At 48.0% G+C, this 12,540-nt stretch overlaps 2 protein-coding genes across 6 annotated transcripts in view; both read right to left on the bottom strand.

Moving 5' to 3' along the window:
- Positions 1 to 12,540, bottom strand: part of LOC135185081 (protocadherin beta-15-like) — a 50,105-nt gene that overhangs the window by 25,390 nt on the left and 12,175 nt on the right. For 2 of the 5 annotated variants that reach the window (XM_064161417.1, XM_064161416.1), the window contains exon 2: positions 9,308 to 12,533. The exons of 1 other annotated variant lie outside the window; for it this stretch is intronic. In XM_064161417.1, the coding sequence (XP_064017487.1) occupies positions 12,414 to 12,533 (120 nt within the window). In that variant the 3' untranslated portion in view covers positions 9,308 to 12,413. Of the gene's footprint in view, positions 1 to 2,951; positions 3,380 to 4,672; positions 7,449 to 9,307; positions 12,534 to 12,540 lie in introns of those variants that run through there. 2 more of the 5 variants (XM_064161418.1, XM_064161419.1) reach the window with 2 other exon arrangements.
- LOC135185084 (protocadherin beta-16-like) overlaps positions 12,491 to 12,540 on the bottom strand; it is a 95,350-nt gene continuing 95,300 nt past the window's right edge. Inside the window, exon 3 of the mRNA XM_064161428.1 lies at positions 12,491 to 12,533. The gene's annotated coding sequence lies outside the window, so the exon portion shown is untranslated. The remainder of the gene's footprint in view (positions 12,534 to 12,540) is intronic.

The following is a 12,540-nucleotide window of genomic DNA, read 5'->3' as shown; positions in this document are numbered from 1 at the left end:
TTAGGTCAGCATGAGGTTCAAAGAAATTATTAGACTGCTACTTCTTGAAGATAGTCAAGAAGTGGAAGCATTCAGACTCTGTTTTCTTCCCTCTTTAAATAACACTGATAGACCTTTGGCTGTCCACAGCACTGAGTCAGAGGACCATGAGTGTGGAAAAAGTGACTTTCCCTCTGTGAACAATGAAATTGCACAGAACCAACTCTTTTGTCTGAATGTTCACAAGTGCCAGCAGTGTTACAGGAGCACCTTCTCCATCATCTACCAAATATCTGGAAAGTCTGAGGAGGTTCCTGCTGACTGGAAACTAGCTAATGTTCAAATTTGCAAGCAGCACGTGAGAGAAGACCCAGGAAACTTCAGTCCTGGGAGCCTGACCTCACTTTCTGAAAACATTAAGAACTGGAGAAACATTAAGAAGAACATCCTGGGAACTACTGAAAGGAAAAGTCCTGATTAACTGCTTTGACATCAACCTACCCACTGGATAAAAAAAAGGTTGTGGATGTTGTTTTTCTAGACTTTCATAAGGCTTTTGATACTGTCCCTCACAGCATCCTTCTGGGCAGCTGTCACATGGTGTATTCAGTGAAGAACTGCCTGAAGTGCAGGTCTGAAAGAGTATTGGTGAATGGGGCTACATCTGGTTGGCAACCAGTCACTGGTGGTGTTCCTCAGGGCTCTTTCAACGACCAATACATGTTCAATGAATGTATCAATAATCAACAAATCTGGGGGCAGGGGTGGAAAGAACATCCTATGAGGAGCAGCTAAGGATTTGAATTTGTCTAGTCTAGAGAAGGAGACTGGAGTGTGACCTCATTACTCTCTGCATCTTCCTGAGGATGGAAAGCAGAGAGGGAAGTGCTGATATCTTCTCCGTCTTCTTCAGTGACAGGATGTGATGGAGTAGTTCAAAGCTATGAGGGGAGGGTTTGGCCTTGAAATCAAGAAGCATTTCCTTACAGGGTGGGTGGTCAAGCACTAGAACAGGATTCCTGAAGAGGTGACTGATGACCCAAGCCTGGCAGCATTTAAGAGACATTTGGACAATGCCCTTAATAACTTTTAGTCAGCCCTGAAGTCAGAAGATGGTTGGCTTAGATGATCACTGTAGGCCACATCCAATCCAAACATTCTCTTCTCTTCTCTTCTCTTCTCTTCTCTTCTCTTCTCTTCTCTTCTCTTCTCTTCTCTTCTCTTCTCTTCTCTTCTCTTCTCTTCTCTTCTCTTCTAGTTCAGTCTACTCTCTGTAACATTCTGTAACATCTTATTCTATAGAATCCTACGCCACCAGGGCTGAAGCATATTATTGGCCAAGGAAGGGAGCTTTTAATTTGTTAGAGTTTTTCTTGGTTGGGTTTTTGGCTGGTGTTTGGTTTCTTTGTTTGTCTGTGTGTTTGTTATGTTTGCCCTTTTTTTTTTTTTTTTTTTTTTGTGGAAGGCAGGCCAATCTTCCTCTTATAGAACATGTGGGAAACCAGTGAAGATTTGCAAATGCAGATTTGCCCTGGAGGGAACAGTTGCCTCATGTTCCAGCCTGTATGTCTGTCTTGTCATGGGGCACAAAGCCTCTGGTTGTGCTGTCTTGATACTAGTGAAAGGAAAGACTTCAGCTGTTCCATAGAGAGTCTCCTGGGATTGTCTGGTCTTCCATAGTGATGGAGCCACAGTGGAAATCCTGTTCACCATTGGTGCCCCCAGCCATGGCACAGTGGTGTGGTAGGAGGCTGGGCATGCAGGCTTCAGGAACTTGAACTCACTGAAATCTGAGTCCAGTATAAGGTTGATCTTGAGTAAACAATGTGAATAGGAAAGCAGAGAGGCAAAGCACAGGCCTTGCAATTGCCATCCAGGGGCTTCAGATCGCATCCATCTGGGGATTCTCCAAGAGAAGTAATCCTGGATAGCTGCAAAGTGATCTCCTGCTGCTGTGAGCTGGATGGAACTGTCAGTCAAGCCTGAGACCAAAATATAGATCTCTTCATGTGCATGAAGCTTTTAGGCTGTTTAGGTGAACAAGCTGTGCATGGTTACATGTCCAGCATCCAGAGTGAGCTGGTCCATGAAGTGCAGTAGGGATTGTGGATTTGTGGAACACAGAATCACAGAATCAACCAGATTGGAAGAGACCTTCAAGATCATCCAGTCCAACCTACCGTAACGTAACATAATATATCATAACATAACAAGTCTGTTGCCCTAATTCACAATCTGTTAGGCTCAGAGCCCTCCACTTTGCTCTGACTTATGAGACCAGCCTGTTTCCAGCTTGTTCTGTCTTCCCCTCCATAAAATCCACTCCAAAGACTCAAATTTGATCATAAAATCCTGTTTTTTCTTGAGGCATTTTTCTCTTTGATGACTGTGACAAGTGATCTCCCAGACAGCACATTCAGCCAAGGGAAGTCTAAGAAGGTTTTATTCTTTTCTTCTCTCCACCACCACACTCCCCCACCCCCCACCCCCACTATCAGGCATTTCACACTTACAAGGAAATATCACATGACTTCATAGACCAGTACGGGTTAATAGAAGGAAAATAGAAAGCTTCTTGATGCCCTACAGTGCCTCAAGATCCCTGCAAATAATTTGGCCAATTTTGCTGTTAAACTACAAACTCTGCTTGAATTCTCTACAACGTTATACTAAACACCTGAAAAGTTCATTTCAGCTTCATGTCACGAAAAAGAATCTCACTATATATTGGTTAAAGCCCATGCTTCAGAGTCAGGAGAATCTGAAAACTCCTGCTCAAGCAGGAGATGGGTGCACACTCAGCTGTTTCTGAAGTAATCAGCTTCTGCCTGTTAGTAAGAAATTGCTTTACAAGCACCCCTGAATTCTGCTGAAGATCTGTTTGCCTGGGATTGACCAGACTGCAGACAATTAAGTCATTGTTACAGAGCCATACAAAACCCAAACCAAATCATAGACAACAGGATGCAGGAGAAATTTACCTTGACGTTCTACTTCCACTTTTCAGTACTTCCCATAGAATTCCAAAGTAGGAGCAGTGTCACAAACATGCAGCAAGTTTCAATGTAATCAGCATGCAGCACAGTCCTCATCCTTCATGTCACAATATAAAATACTTACATGAATAAAGTACTACTCAAAATGAGAGGGGTTTAGCCCTCTCTCAGAGAAGACTTGTACCTCTCCAGTGTTTGTTTTTGTTTTAGTGGGTGTTTGGTCTCTTTGTTCTCTTTTCCCTGCGATGATGAAAGCCGCTGAGGACAGACAAATTCATCTTTCTCCTCATTTACTGATGGGTGAGCCAAGGGTTTTGTTCAGAACTGACATTCGGCTCCACCCCCCTGTTTGCAGGACAAGCTTCTTCAACAGGTCTGGGACCTGTGTCTTCAGAGAGGGGAGCCTGCAGAGAAGAGAGAGGAGAGGTTGTGATTTGGCCATGAAAGGCTAGCAGGAATCAGCAAGAAGCGTAGAGAGCTTGTCTGCCACCACTGCATCTGTGACACCACACTTCTCTACCCAAAGCCAGAGAGAAGTTGGGACTACATGCTAGGTTTCTCACTGGAATGGGTGAAATTTCTAATGCCAGAAACCATCCTCCCTTGTGGGCATCAGAAAGGTGATGTTGTGAACCCTTCATGAGCCAGAGAATCTAGTACAACACGATCTCCAAATGGTAGATTATTACGGATCAAGATGGATTGTAAAATGTCAAATGGGTATCTGGAAACTACTAAAATCAAGAAGAGAGCAAGGACTTGTTCAAGTATTGTCTCCTTCATGCTTTCTGTGCAGCCAGAGCATGATGAAGGTTTCAGACATGTCTCACTTTAAGATCTTTGCAGTACTTGAAAGAGAAGTGCTAGTATTTTCCAGGAAAAACTGACTGGGTCAGGAAGGGATTAGGATGTTGCCTGTATCACTAATACCGCTTAGAGATGTCACAAAATACCATCATTCTAAAGCAATTTAATCAGAGCAGAAACCACCTGGCTGTCTTCCAGCTCTTTCTCAGGCACTTTGAGTTCAGTGCTGCCACCACCCTCCTGGATGACCCTTTGTAGGGGTCTACACAATATCCTAGCAGCAGAGCAGGTACAACATTATCAATGTGATGCTGCTTTGCACCATTGTCCTAACGGTCCCGGGGGATGCTGGATAGGACCACATTTGTAGAGCTGCTGCCTCCACGAGGATGCATCCCAAAGAGCAGAGCTATTCAAGCTCTGAATCCCTGGGAGTTCACTGTTTAAGCTGACTTGGCAGCTCTGAGCACCAGCTGCAAACAGCAATGCAGGAGAGGCAGTGTTGTTGGATACAAGAGGATGTTTCACCAGAAGTAGTGTTCTTGCCCCGGATACCTACGAGTTCTACTGAGCACGTGGACAAGATAGTGGTTCACAAACCCATAACCCTAATTGGCTTCTACTCATGTTTCAGGTAACTTCTTTTATGGTGGGACAAAAACAAACAAACAAACAAACAAATCTATCCCAAGACATAGAGCAGGATGCAGAGGGGTGCAGCTCCAAAGTACGTGGTAGGACGATGAGCTGAGTATCACCCTCTAGGCAGGGCAGAACTAGATCACTATGCATGAACGCTGCAGCATCGAGAGCCCTAATGAGAGATAGTAAACACCACACCGCGCAGCCTTCTCCTCCCCGCCTCGCCGCTGCCCGCTCCGGTCTCTCACCTGTGCAGCCCAGTCTCCTCCTTCTCCGATGTTGTTCGGCTCTTGCGAGCACACCGAGCTCCGCTGTGGGGCAGCGCCGGGGGGCACACCGGCCGGGAAGCAGGGCAAGAAGGGTCCGAGGAAGCGAAAGTCGCTGCTCAGGGTGCCGGCGGCCAAGCAGACGTCGTAGACCAGGCTGCGGGGAAGGGAACCCGCGTCGCTGTCGGCCACAGCCGTCGGGAAGGTGGGCAAGGGCTCGGCGCGCTTGCGCCGGTCCCGCCGCAGCTTCGTGAGCAGCGCGGCCAGGCCGGTGGCCAGGCAGAGCGCGGAGACGCAGGCCAGGCAGGCGATGAGGTAGAGCGTGAGCGTGTGGTCGGGCTCGTGGGGCGGCGGGTGGTGGGCGAGGCTTGCGTGGGCGTCGGAGAAGTCGCGGAGCAGGGCGACGGCGAGGGTGGCGCTGGCCGAGCGCGGCGGCTGGCCGCGGTCTCGCACGAGCACGACGAGGCTGTGTCGGGGCGCGTCGCGCTCGGCCACGGCCCTGGCCGTGCGCAGCTCGCCGCTGTGCGGCCCGAGGCGGAAGAGCCCCGGCTCCGTGGCCTTGGCCAGCTCGTACGACAGCCAGGCGTTCTGGCCCGCGTCCGCGTCCACCGCCACCACCTTGGCCACCAGGTAGCCCGCCGGCGCCCAGCGCGGCACCAGCTCGCCCGCGCCCGCGCCGCTCTCGCCGCCCGGGTGCAGCACCACCGGCGCGTTGTCGTTCTCGTCGCGCACCAGCACGCGCAGCACCGCCTGCGCGCTCAGCGCCGGCCAGCCGCCGTCCGTGGCGCGCACCCGCACCTCCAAGGCGCGCAGCCGCTCGTAGTCCAGCGCCCGCACCACGTACACCTCGCCGCTCTCCGCGTTCACCGACAGCGCGGGCTGCTCCGCGCCCTCCCCGCGCACCAGCGCGTACTGCACGCGCGCGTTGCTGCCCGCGTCCGCGTCGCTCGCCTGCACGCGCCCGATGCGCACCATCGGCCTGTTGTTCTCCGTCACCCACAGGCTGTACAGCTCCTGGCTGAAGGCGGGGGCGTTGTCGTTCACGTCCCCCACCTGCACCCACAGGCTTTCAAGGGCGCTCAGGCGCCGCTGGCCCCAGTCCGTCGCTCGGATGCTGATGTTGTACTCTGCCCTCGTCTCCCTGTCCAGCGCCGCGCTGGTTCTCAGCTCGTAGTAATTATCGAAAGTGGGGGTGAGAATGAAGGGCAAGTCTCCGTCGATGGTGCACTCTGTTCTGCCGTTGTCGCCTGAGTCCCGGTCCCACACTCTGAAGAGTGCCACGACGGTGCGTGGCGGAGCGTCCTCTGGAATGGAGGCAGTGTGTGAGGTCAGCTGTATCTCCGGGGCATTGTCATTCACGTCTATGACTTCCACCTGCACTTTGCAGTGCGAGAATAATCCTCCGCCGTCGGTGGCTTTCACCATCATCTCGTGTTTTTTCATTTCTTCAAAGTCCAGGATGCCCGACACTCGAATCTCCCCCGTGTCAGGGTTCAGGTCGAATAGCTGCTGGGAGCCCTTTGACGTCTCTGTGAACGCGTAGTGCACTTTCCCGTTGGACCCCTCATCGAGATCTGTGGCCGAGACTTTGACCATTAGGTGTCCCGGAGGGCTGTTCTCAGCGAGGCGCACCTCGTAGACTTCACTGCTAAACGCGGGAATGTTGTCATTGGCATCCAACACCACGATTCGGACCTGAGCAGTTTCTGATCTCGCTGGAGAGCCCCCGTCAGTGGCTGTCACGACTAGATTAATCTCTGGCTTTTCTTCACGGTCCAGCTGGCGCTCTAAGACGAGCTCTGGGTATTTTACTCCATCATTCCCTGATTTCACAGCAAGGGAGAAATGCGAATCGTATCCGAGGCTGTAGTTCTGCACACTGTTACTGCCCTCATCCTTATCTTGTGCTCTTTCTAGTGGCAAACGAAACCCAGAAGGTGTAGTTTCAGGAATCTTTAAAACCATCTCCTTACTTGGGAAAACAGGGGAATTGTCGTTCACATCAAGAACCTCCACCTCACCTCGGATCAGCTCTAAAGGATTGTCCAAGAATACCTTAAAGAAAAGCGTGCAGGTCTCGCTCTGGGGACAGATCTCCTCTCGGTCCAGAGACTCCTTGGCCGTCAGCACTCCGCTGCTCGGGTTCAGGCGGAAAAGCTGCTGGCTCCCCTCGGACACAACGCGCGCCTTGCGAGCCGCCAGCTGGCTCGGAGCAAGCCCCAGGTCCTGCGCGATATTGCCCACCAACGAGTCCCTCTCCATCTCCTCCGGCAGAGAATAGCGGAGGCTTTCGGCCGCACTCTGCCACACGCAAACGCACAGAAGGAAGACGATCACTTGCCTGGGGCTGCCTCTGCTCCGTCTCCCGTTCCACGCCATTCCTCTCCACAAAAGCCGGTCAGAGTTCTCCCGTCTTCTCGGCATTTGAAAGCAGTGGAGCCGTGCTCGTTAGAGGTAGCGAGGAAGGTCTTCTGCAAGCCTCCGAGCAGCCCGGCTGCGTTAGCTTCTGCCGCTCCGAGCAGCTCTCTCGTCTGTTTTTGCCTGCCGGTGTCGCAGAGCCTGGGCGGGGAGAGGAAGCTGCCGGTCCGTGGTCAACACTGCCACCTAGCGTCGGCAGCGGGAATGGCCCTTCTGTTTCGGGTTGGTGCTGCTGCCTTGGGCTTTGCTGCTTTCAGGTGTTCTCGCCATGCCAAAGCGTTGTCAAAAGGACCGTGCCACGGGTTATGTTCCCAGAGCAAAGTCTTCACCATCACCGCAGGTCACCACCACCCGAGAATATTAATGGTGTTTGTAGAATACATTACCCTAATTCTGTTCTTACACATCGCTGAAAAGAGGCCAAATGTAAGTGCTTTTATTTTCTACTGAATCAACAAGAGTATCTGATCCTTCTCAGGGGTCAAAGCTTGACTCTTGTACCTCTCTATGGACATGCACACAACTGCTATATCATACTAAAGGCAACTAGTGGAATATATAAATCAAGGTCCAGATACTACCAACACTAAAATGAAGGAGCTAAGGTGAACAGCAAAGGGCAAAGATCAGAGACACCAATGGATGAGCCATTAAAGGAACCATTGAAATGCAAAATCTTAGAGATTCAGACAGAAACTTTGCACATGACAAGAATAAATTTAATCTGGAATTATCAGGAAAGGTCTGATTGGATGAGTAAAACGATTATGTGATGTTTAGTGAGGTTCTACGAATGGGGAAAGCTTTTTATGAAGTTTTTAGAGGCAAGATTAAAGTCAGTCAAGAGTGGACCTAACAGGAAGGATCATGGGGAAACTGGGGTGGCAGGAGGGAATGAACCAGCAAACCTGGTAGTGCAAACCAGGATCTGTGAATGGCAAGCAGAATAAAACTCCAGGGTGGGCACTCATCACTGGTAATGGGGATGGATTTAGGCTGAGACTGCTTCTGCCGAGCCAGCGGCGACCTCTGGGACATTCACATGGAATGTACTGGAAAAGTGTTCAAATCCAGTTTAGCTCTTAGAAAACAAAATATGCAGGGGACAACTCCACTTAAAATAACAGCAGGTCTGCTGGATAGAGCTAAGAAAGGACAGGAGGGAATAAAAAGAAAGTGTATGATATTAGAATTAGTTCTGTGATCACATTAAATTAGATTGGGTTGAAAGTTGCTTTGCTTAGCTCCGCATGAGTGATTGTTTATCATGAGAGACTGGAGAGATGAAGCTTCAGTCCACAAACTGAAACCCAAATTCACCTGAACCTTTTTTAGTTGAAACAGAGAAGTGCAGGCAGTCTTACACAACACCACTATAAATTGGACTACGCATCTCATTCAAGGAAAATGCGTAACATGAAAGAGAGAAACCATTCCTTCTGAAGTCCTCTGAAGCAGGATGAGTCCCAGGTGCTTCCCAGCTAAGGTGAGAGGATAAGGAAACACATGAGTACATAAAACTCAAAAGAAGTTTCTCCAGTCATCCTAGGTGAAGAACAGCTACTAAACAAGCTGATTGTACAAGAAGAACACCTCTGTTGCATGGACAGGCAGATGAACAGCTCCTCTAAGAGTCTGTGAAGCCTTTAAGTCACAGAGAAATAAGTGAGGAAGTTTTGTCAGGGGAGAGGTGAGCCCAGTTCAGGTTGAAATAAAACAATGTTGTGGCATCACCTGGGTCTGAACTCTTGTTTATATTCAGGGGCTAAGACTGTATCCAGTCACACCCAGTCTCTAATCTGACAAGTTGTTTGGAAAGCATGATGGTCCAGTCTGAACTTTGTGACTTATCTGGAGTGTCTTCTTGGACTGTCCCATAACATCCTTACCTTTGCCATCAATAGCTGGAGTTGTCAGGAGAATTACAAAGCCCACTTGTCCCATCTCACTATTTTGCAGTGATTTTTGCATACTCAAGGCCCCTTTTAGAGGGGACAGAAGCTCAGTGCTCAGAAAACTCATAGAGGCCTGTCAGCAATTTCCCACTCACAGTTGTCCCCAGTGCACTATATAGGTCTCATCTCCAACCTGTAGGAATGTACCTGCCCACCTTACCTAGACCAATGGACAATAGGAAGAAAAAAATCCCACCCTCTTCAGAGCTTTCCCAGAAATAACATCTCTACAAAGACCACTGTCTCCACACAAAGCCATCAGGTGTTCTTTTTATTTCACTTTCACACACAAGGGGATCCTGATTTACAAGGTTACACTTTGGACCTGCAGAACAACACAGTGTGAGGGTTTCCCAGTTTCTCATGCCACACACCTGCACTCAAACAATCCATTATTACACATGGGACAACAGTCCTTCTGAAGAGAAACAGGGAAGACAAGGCTTAAACACAACTGACAGCTCAGAAGAAGAAAGGAGAATGCAGGTACTCTAAGAGACACCCAGCAAGCCATATTGAGGCAAAGTTTCACAGCCATCAAGAAGTCTCTGAATTCAGGAATGATATACAGAACAGAATTAAATGCCCCTCTCCAAATTAATACTGAATCTGTGACTTAGGGGTTTTCCTTGCAGTTCACCCAAAGATACTGATCATGTTTTCACAACTCTGTACAGTTCCACTCTATTATCAGGCTATTCCACTCTGTCAAGCAGATGGATCAGAAGCTCAGCTTGATTGAACAGGGAACAACCCTAGACTCTCAAGAAGAAAAGGAATTTTATCATCTCTGGAGTCAAGGCCAAGCTTTGAAGGAAGATGGCAGAGCTGGAGTTCATAGTCTTTTTGAAGTCATTAGCAAAAGGAAGTCTGAAGATATATCAGGCTGATACTTTTTGAAGATGGTCATTTGACTAATGGGGATGAAAAAATGTATGTATTAAATCCTTTGTTCGTCACCCTTTAAATAATACTGATTGACCTTGAGCTGTCCAGTCCACTGAGTCAGAAGACCACAAGTGTGGGAACAAAGGCTTTTCATTTGTGAACACTAAAATTGTATGGGATCAGTTGCATTGGCTGAATATCTGCTAGTCCATGAGGCCTCATGGAGTTCATCCCAGTGTATGGGATTCATCTCAGTGTATGGAAAGTGCTAGCAGATGTTACAGGAGGACCCACTCCATCATCCACCAAAGATCTAGATAGTCTGGAGAGGTTCCTGCTGACTGGAATCTAGCCGATGTTCTTCCGAGTTACAAGAAGTGCATGAGAAAAGTCTCAAGAAACTACAGTCCTGTTAGCCTGACCTCACATCCCAAAAACACTATGGAGAAAGTCATATTGGATAGAACTGAAAGAAAAAAATCCTGTTTAGCTACTTTGATATTGTTCCTCACAACATCCTTGTGGACAAGATATCCAACTGCAAGATGACCACATACATGGTGTACTTGATGAAGGACTGTCTGAAGTGGAGGTAGTGAATGGGGCTATATCTGGTTGGCAACAAGTAACTGGTAGAGATCTCTCTATGGCCAGTTCTGTACCATACGTATGGATGCAGCAGCTGAACACACCGTTATCAGCTTCACTGATGATATTGAAGTGGGTGGTGCTGTTGACTCTCTTAAAGGAAAAGAGACCTTGATAAGGAATTTTAGTAGTTTAGAGCACTGAAGAATCATTGACGACATGAAAAGTAACAAGTCCAAATGCTGGATTCTGCACATGGGCCAAGAGTAACCCCGGGCACAAGTCTCAGTGTGCAGAGGAGGGGCTGGAGCACAGCCCTGCAGAAATTAGTCTGGAGGTATTCATTGCAAGCAGATCCAAGACTTGCCAGCAGCGAGCCCTGGTAGCAAAGAGGGCAAACAACATCCAGGTGAGCACCAAACACAACATAATCACCCAGTTAAAACTGAGGATTACCTTGCTGTGTTTGACATGGGTGTGGCCTCACCTTGAGCTCTGTGTGCAGTTCTGGACATCACAATTTTTAAAATGCTCTCAGAGGAAGGCAACAAATCTGGTGAAAGGTCTTGAAGCAATGTTCAAGGAGAATCAACTGAGGATTTGAGTTTGTGCTCTTTGGAGAAAAGGAGGTTGTGGGATGACCTCACTGCTAACTTACATCTTGATCTGTTTATGCATATGAAGCATTGAAGCAAGCTTTACATGGTTGCAGGTGTGCAGCATCCAGAGTGAGCTGGTGCATGAACCACAGGCAGTGGCTGTTGTTCCTCATAGGAATGAATGTAGTTCTTGCAGGAATTTCAAGGCAGATTCATGGAATTGACTGAGATCCTTCCCCTGATTCACAACATCTCAGTCCTGGAGGTTTTGTACAGAGGCAGAAGGCAGCATCTCTCAGGCTTCAGACTGTCTCAGAAACACCCCCTCCATCTCACTCAGCTTTCTGAGCATGGCCTACTTCCAAGTTACTCTAATTTATCTTGCAAAAAATCCACACAAAGTAATGGAATTGTTCCTGAAGTCCTGGTTTTGTGGTGAACATTTCCTCATCAATGTCTGTGAGGGATGATCTTTCAGACAGCAGACTCATGATGCAAGCAGATTTATTGTTTTCTGTTATCAGGCATTTTGATTCTTACAAACATGTGAGTGACAACAAATATCACACAACTTATAGATCAGTACTGGGAATGAAAGGCTAAAAGAAAGCTTCTTGTGCTACACCCCAGGCTTCATTACAGTGGTTGAAAATGATTTAATCTATTTTACTGCAAACCCTCCAAAAGTCTCTAAGGTCTCACACACAAAGATCTTGAAGTGTCCATTTCAACCTCATGCTGCAAAACAAAAAAGCACACATTGCTCAAAGTCCATTCTTGGTCAAAGAGACAAAAGAGGCCAGTGTCAGCTGTTTCCAACGTAATCAGCTTCTGCCTGCTGTTAAACAATACTTTTGCAAGCAGCACTGAGTTCTGTTGAAGATCTGTTTGCCTGGAATTGACCAGACTGCAAAAAGTTAAGAGACTCCTACAGAGCCATACGAAACCCAACCCAAAACACAGAAATCATGCTGTAGGAGAAAGTTACCTTCCAGTTTTCAGTATTTCCCTTAAGATTCAGAAGCAAGAGCAGTCTCACAAACATGCAGCAAGTCTCAATGTAATCAGCATACAGCACAGTCCTCATCCTCCATCCATGCCACAATGACAAAATAGCTACATGAATAAGGTACTTCTCAAGGGGACAGAGGCCTTGCTTTTGCACACAGATTTTTACACCCCTGGTATGTTTTGGTGAGTATTTAATATCTTCATTTTCTTTTCCCTCGTAGGATGTTCACCAGTGAGGACAGACAAACTGATCTTTGTCCTCACTTACTGATGGGTGAGCCAAGGGTTTTGATCAGAATTGCTATTTAACTCCACCCCACCATTTGCAGCAGAAGCTTCTTCAGCAGATCTGGGTCCTATGTCCTCAGAGATGGGAGCTCTGCCCTACAAA

This window comes from Pogoniulus pusillus, chromosome 22 (assembly GCF_015220805.1).
Source record: "Pogoniulus pusillus isolate bPogPus1 chromosome 22, bPogPus1.pri, whole genome shotgun sequence".
NCBI lineage: Eukaryota > Metazoa > Chordata > Aves > Piciformes > Lybiidae > Pogoniulus > Pogoniulus pusillus.
The sequence above is the reverse complement of the archived record's forward strand: the minus strand, read 5'-3'. Positions and strand labels throughout refer to the sequence as shown.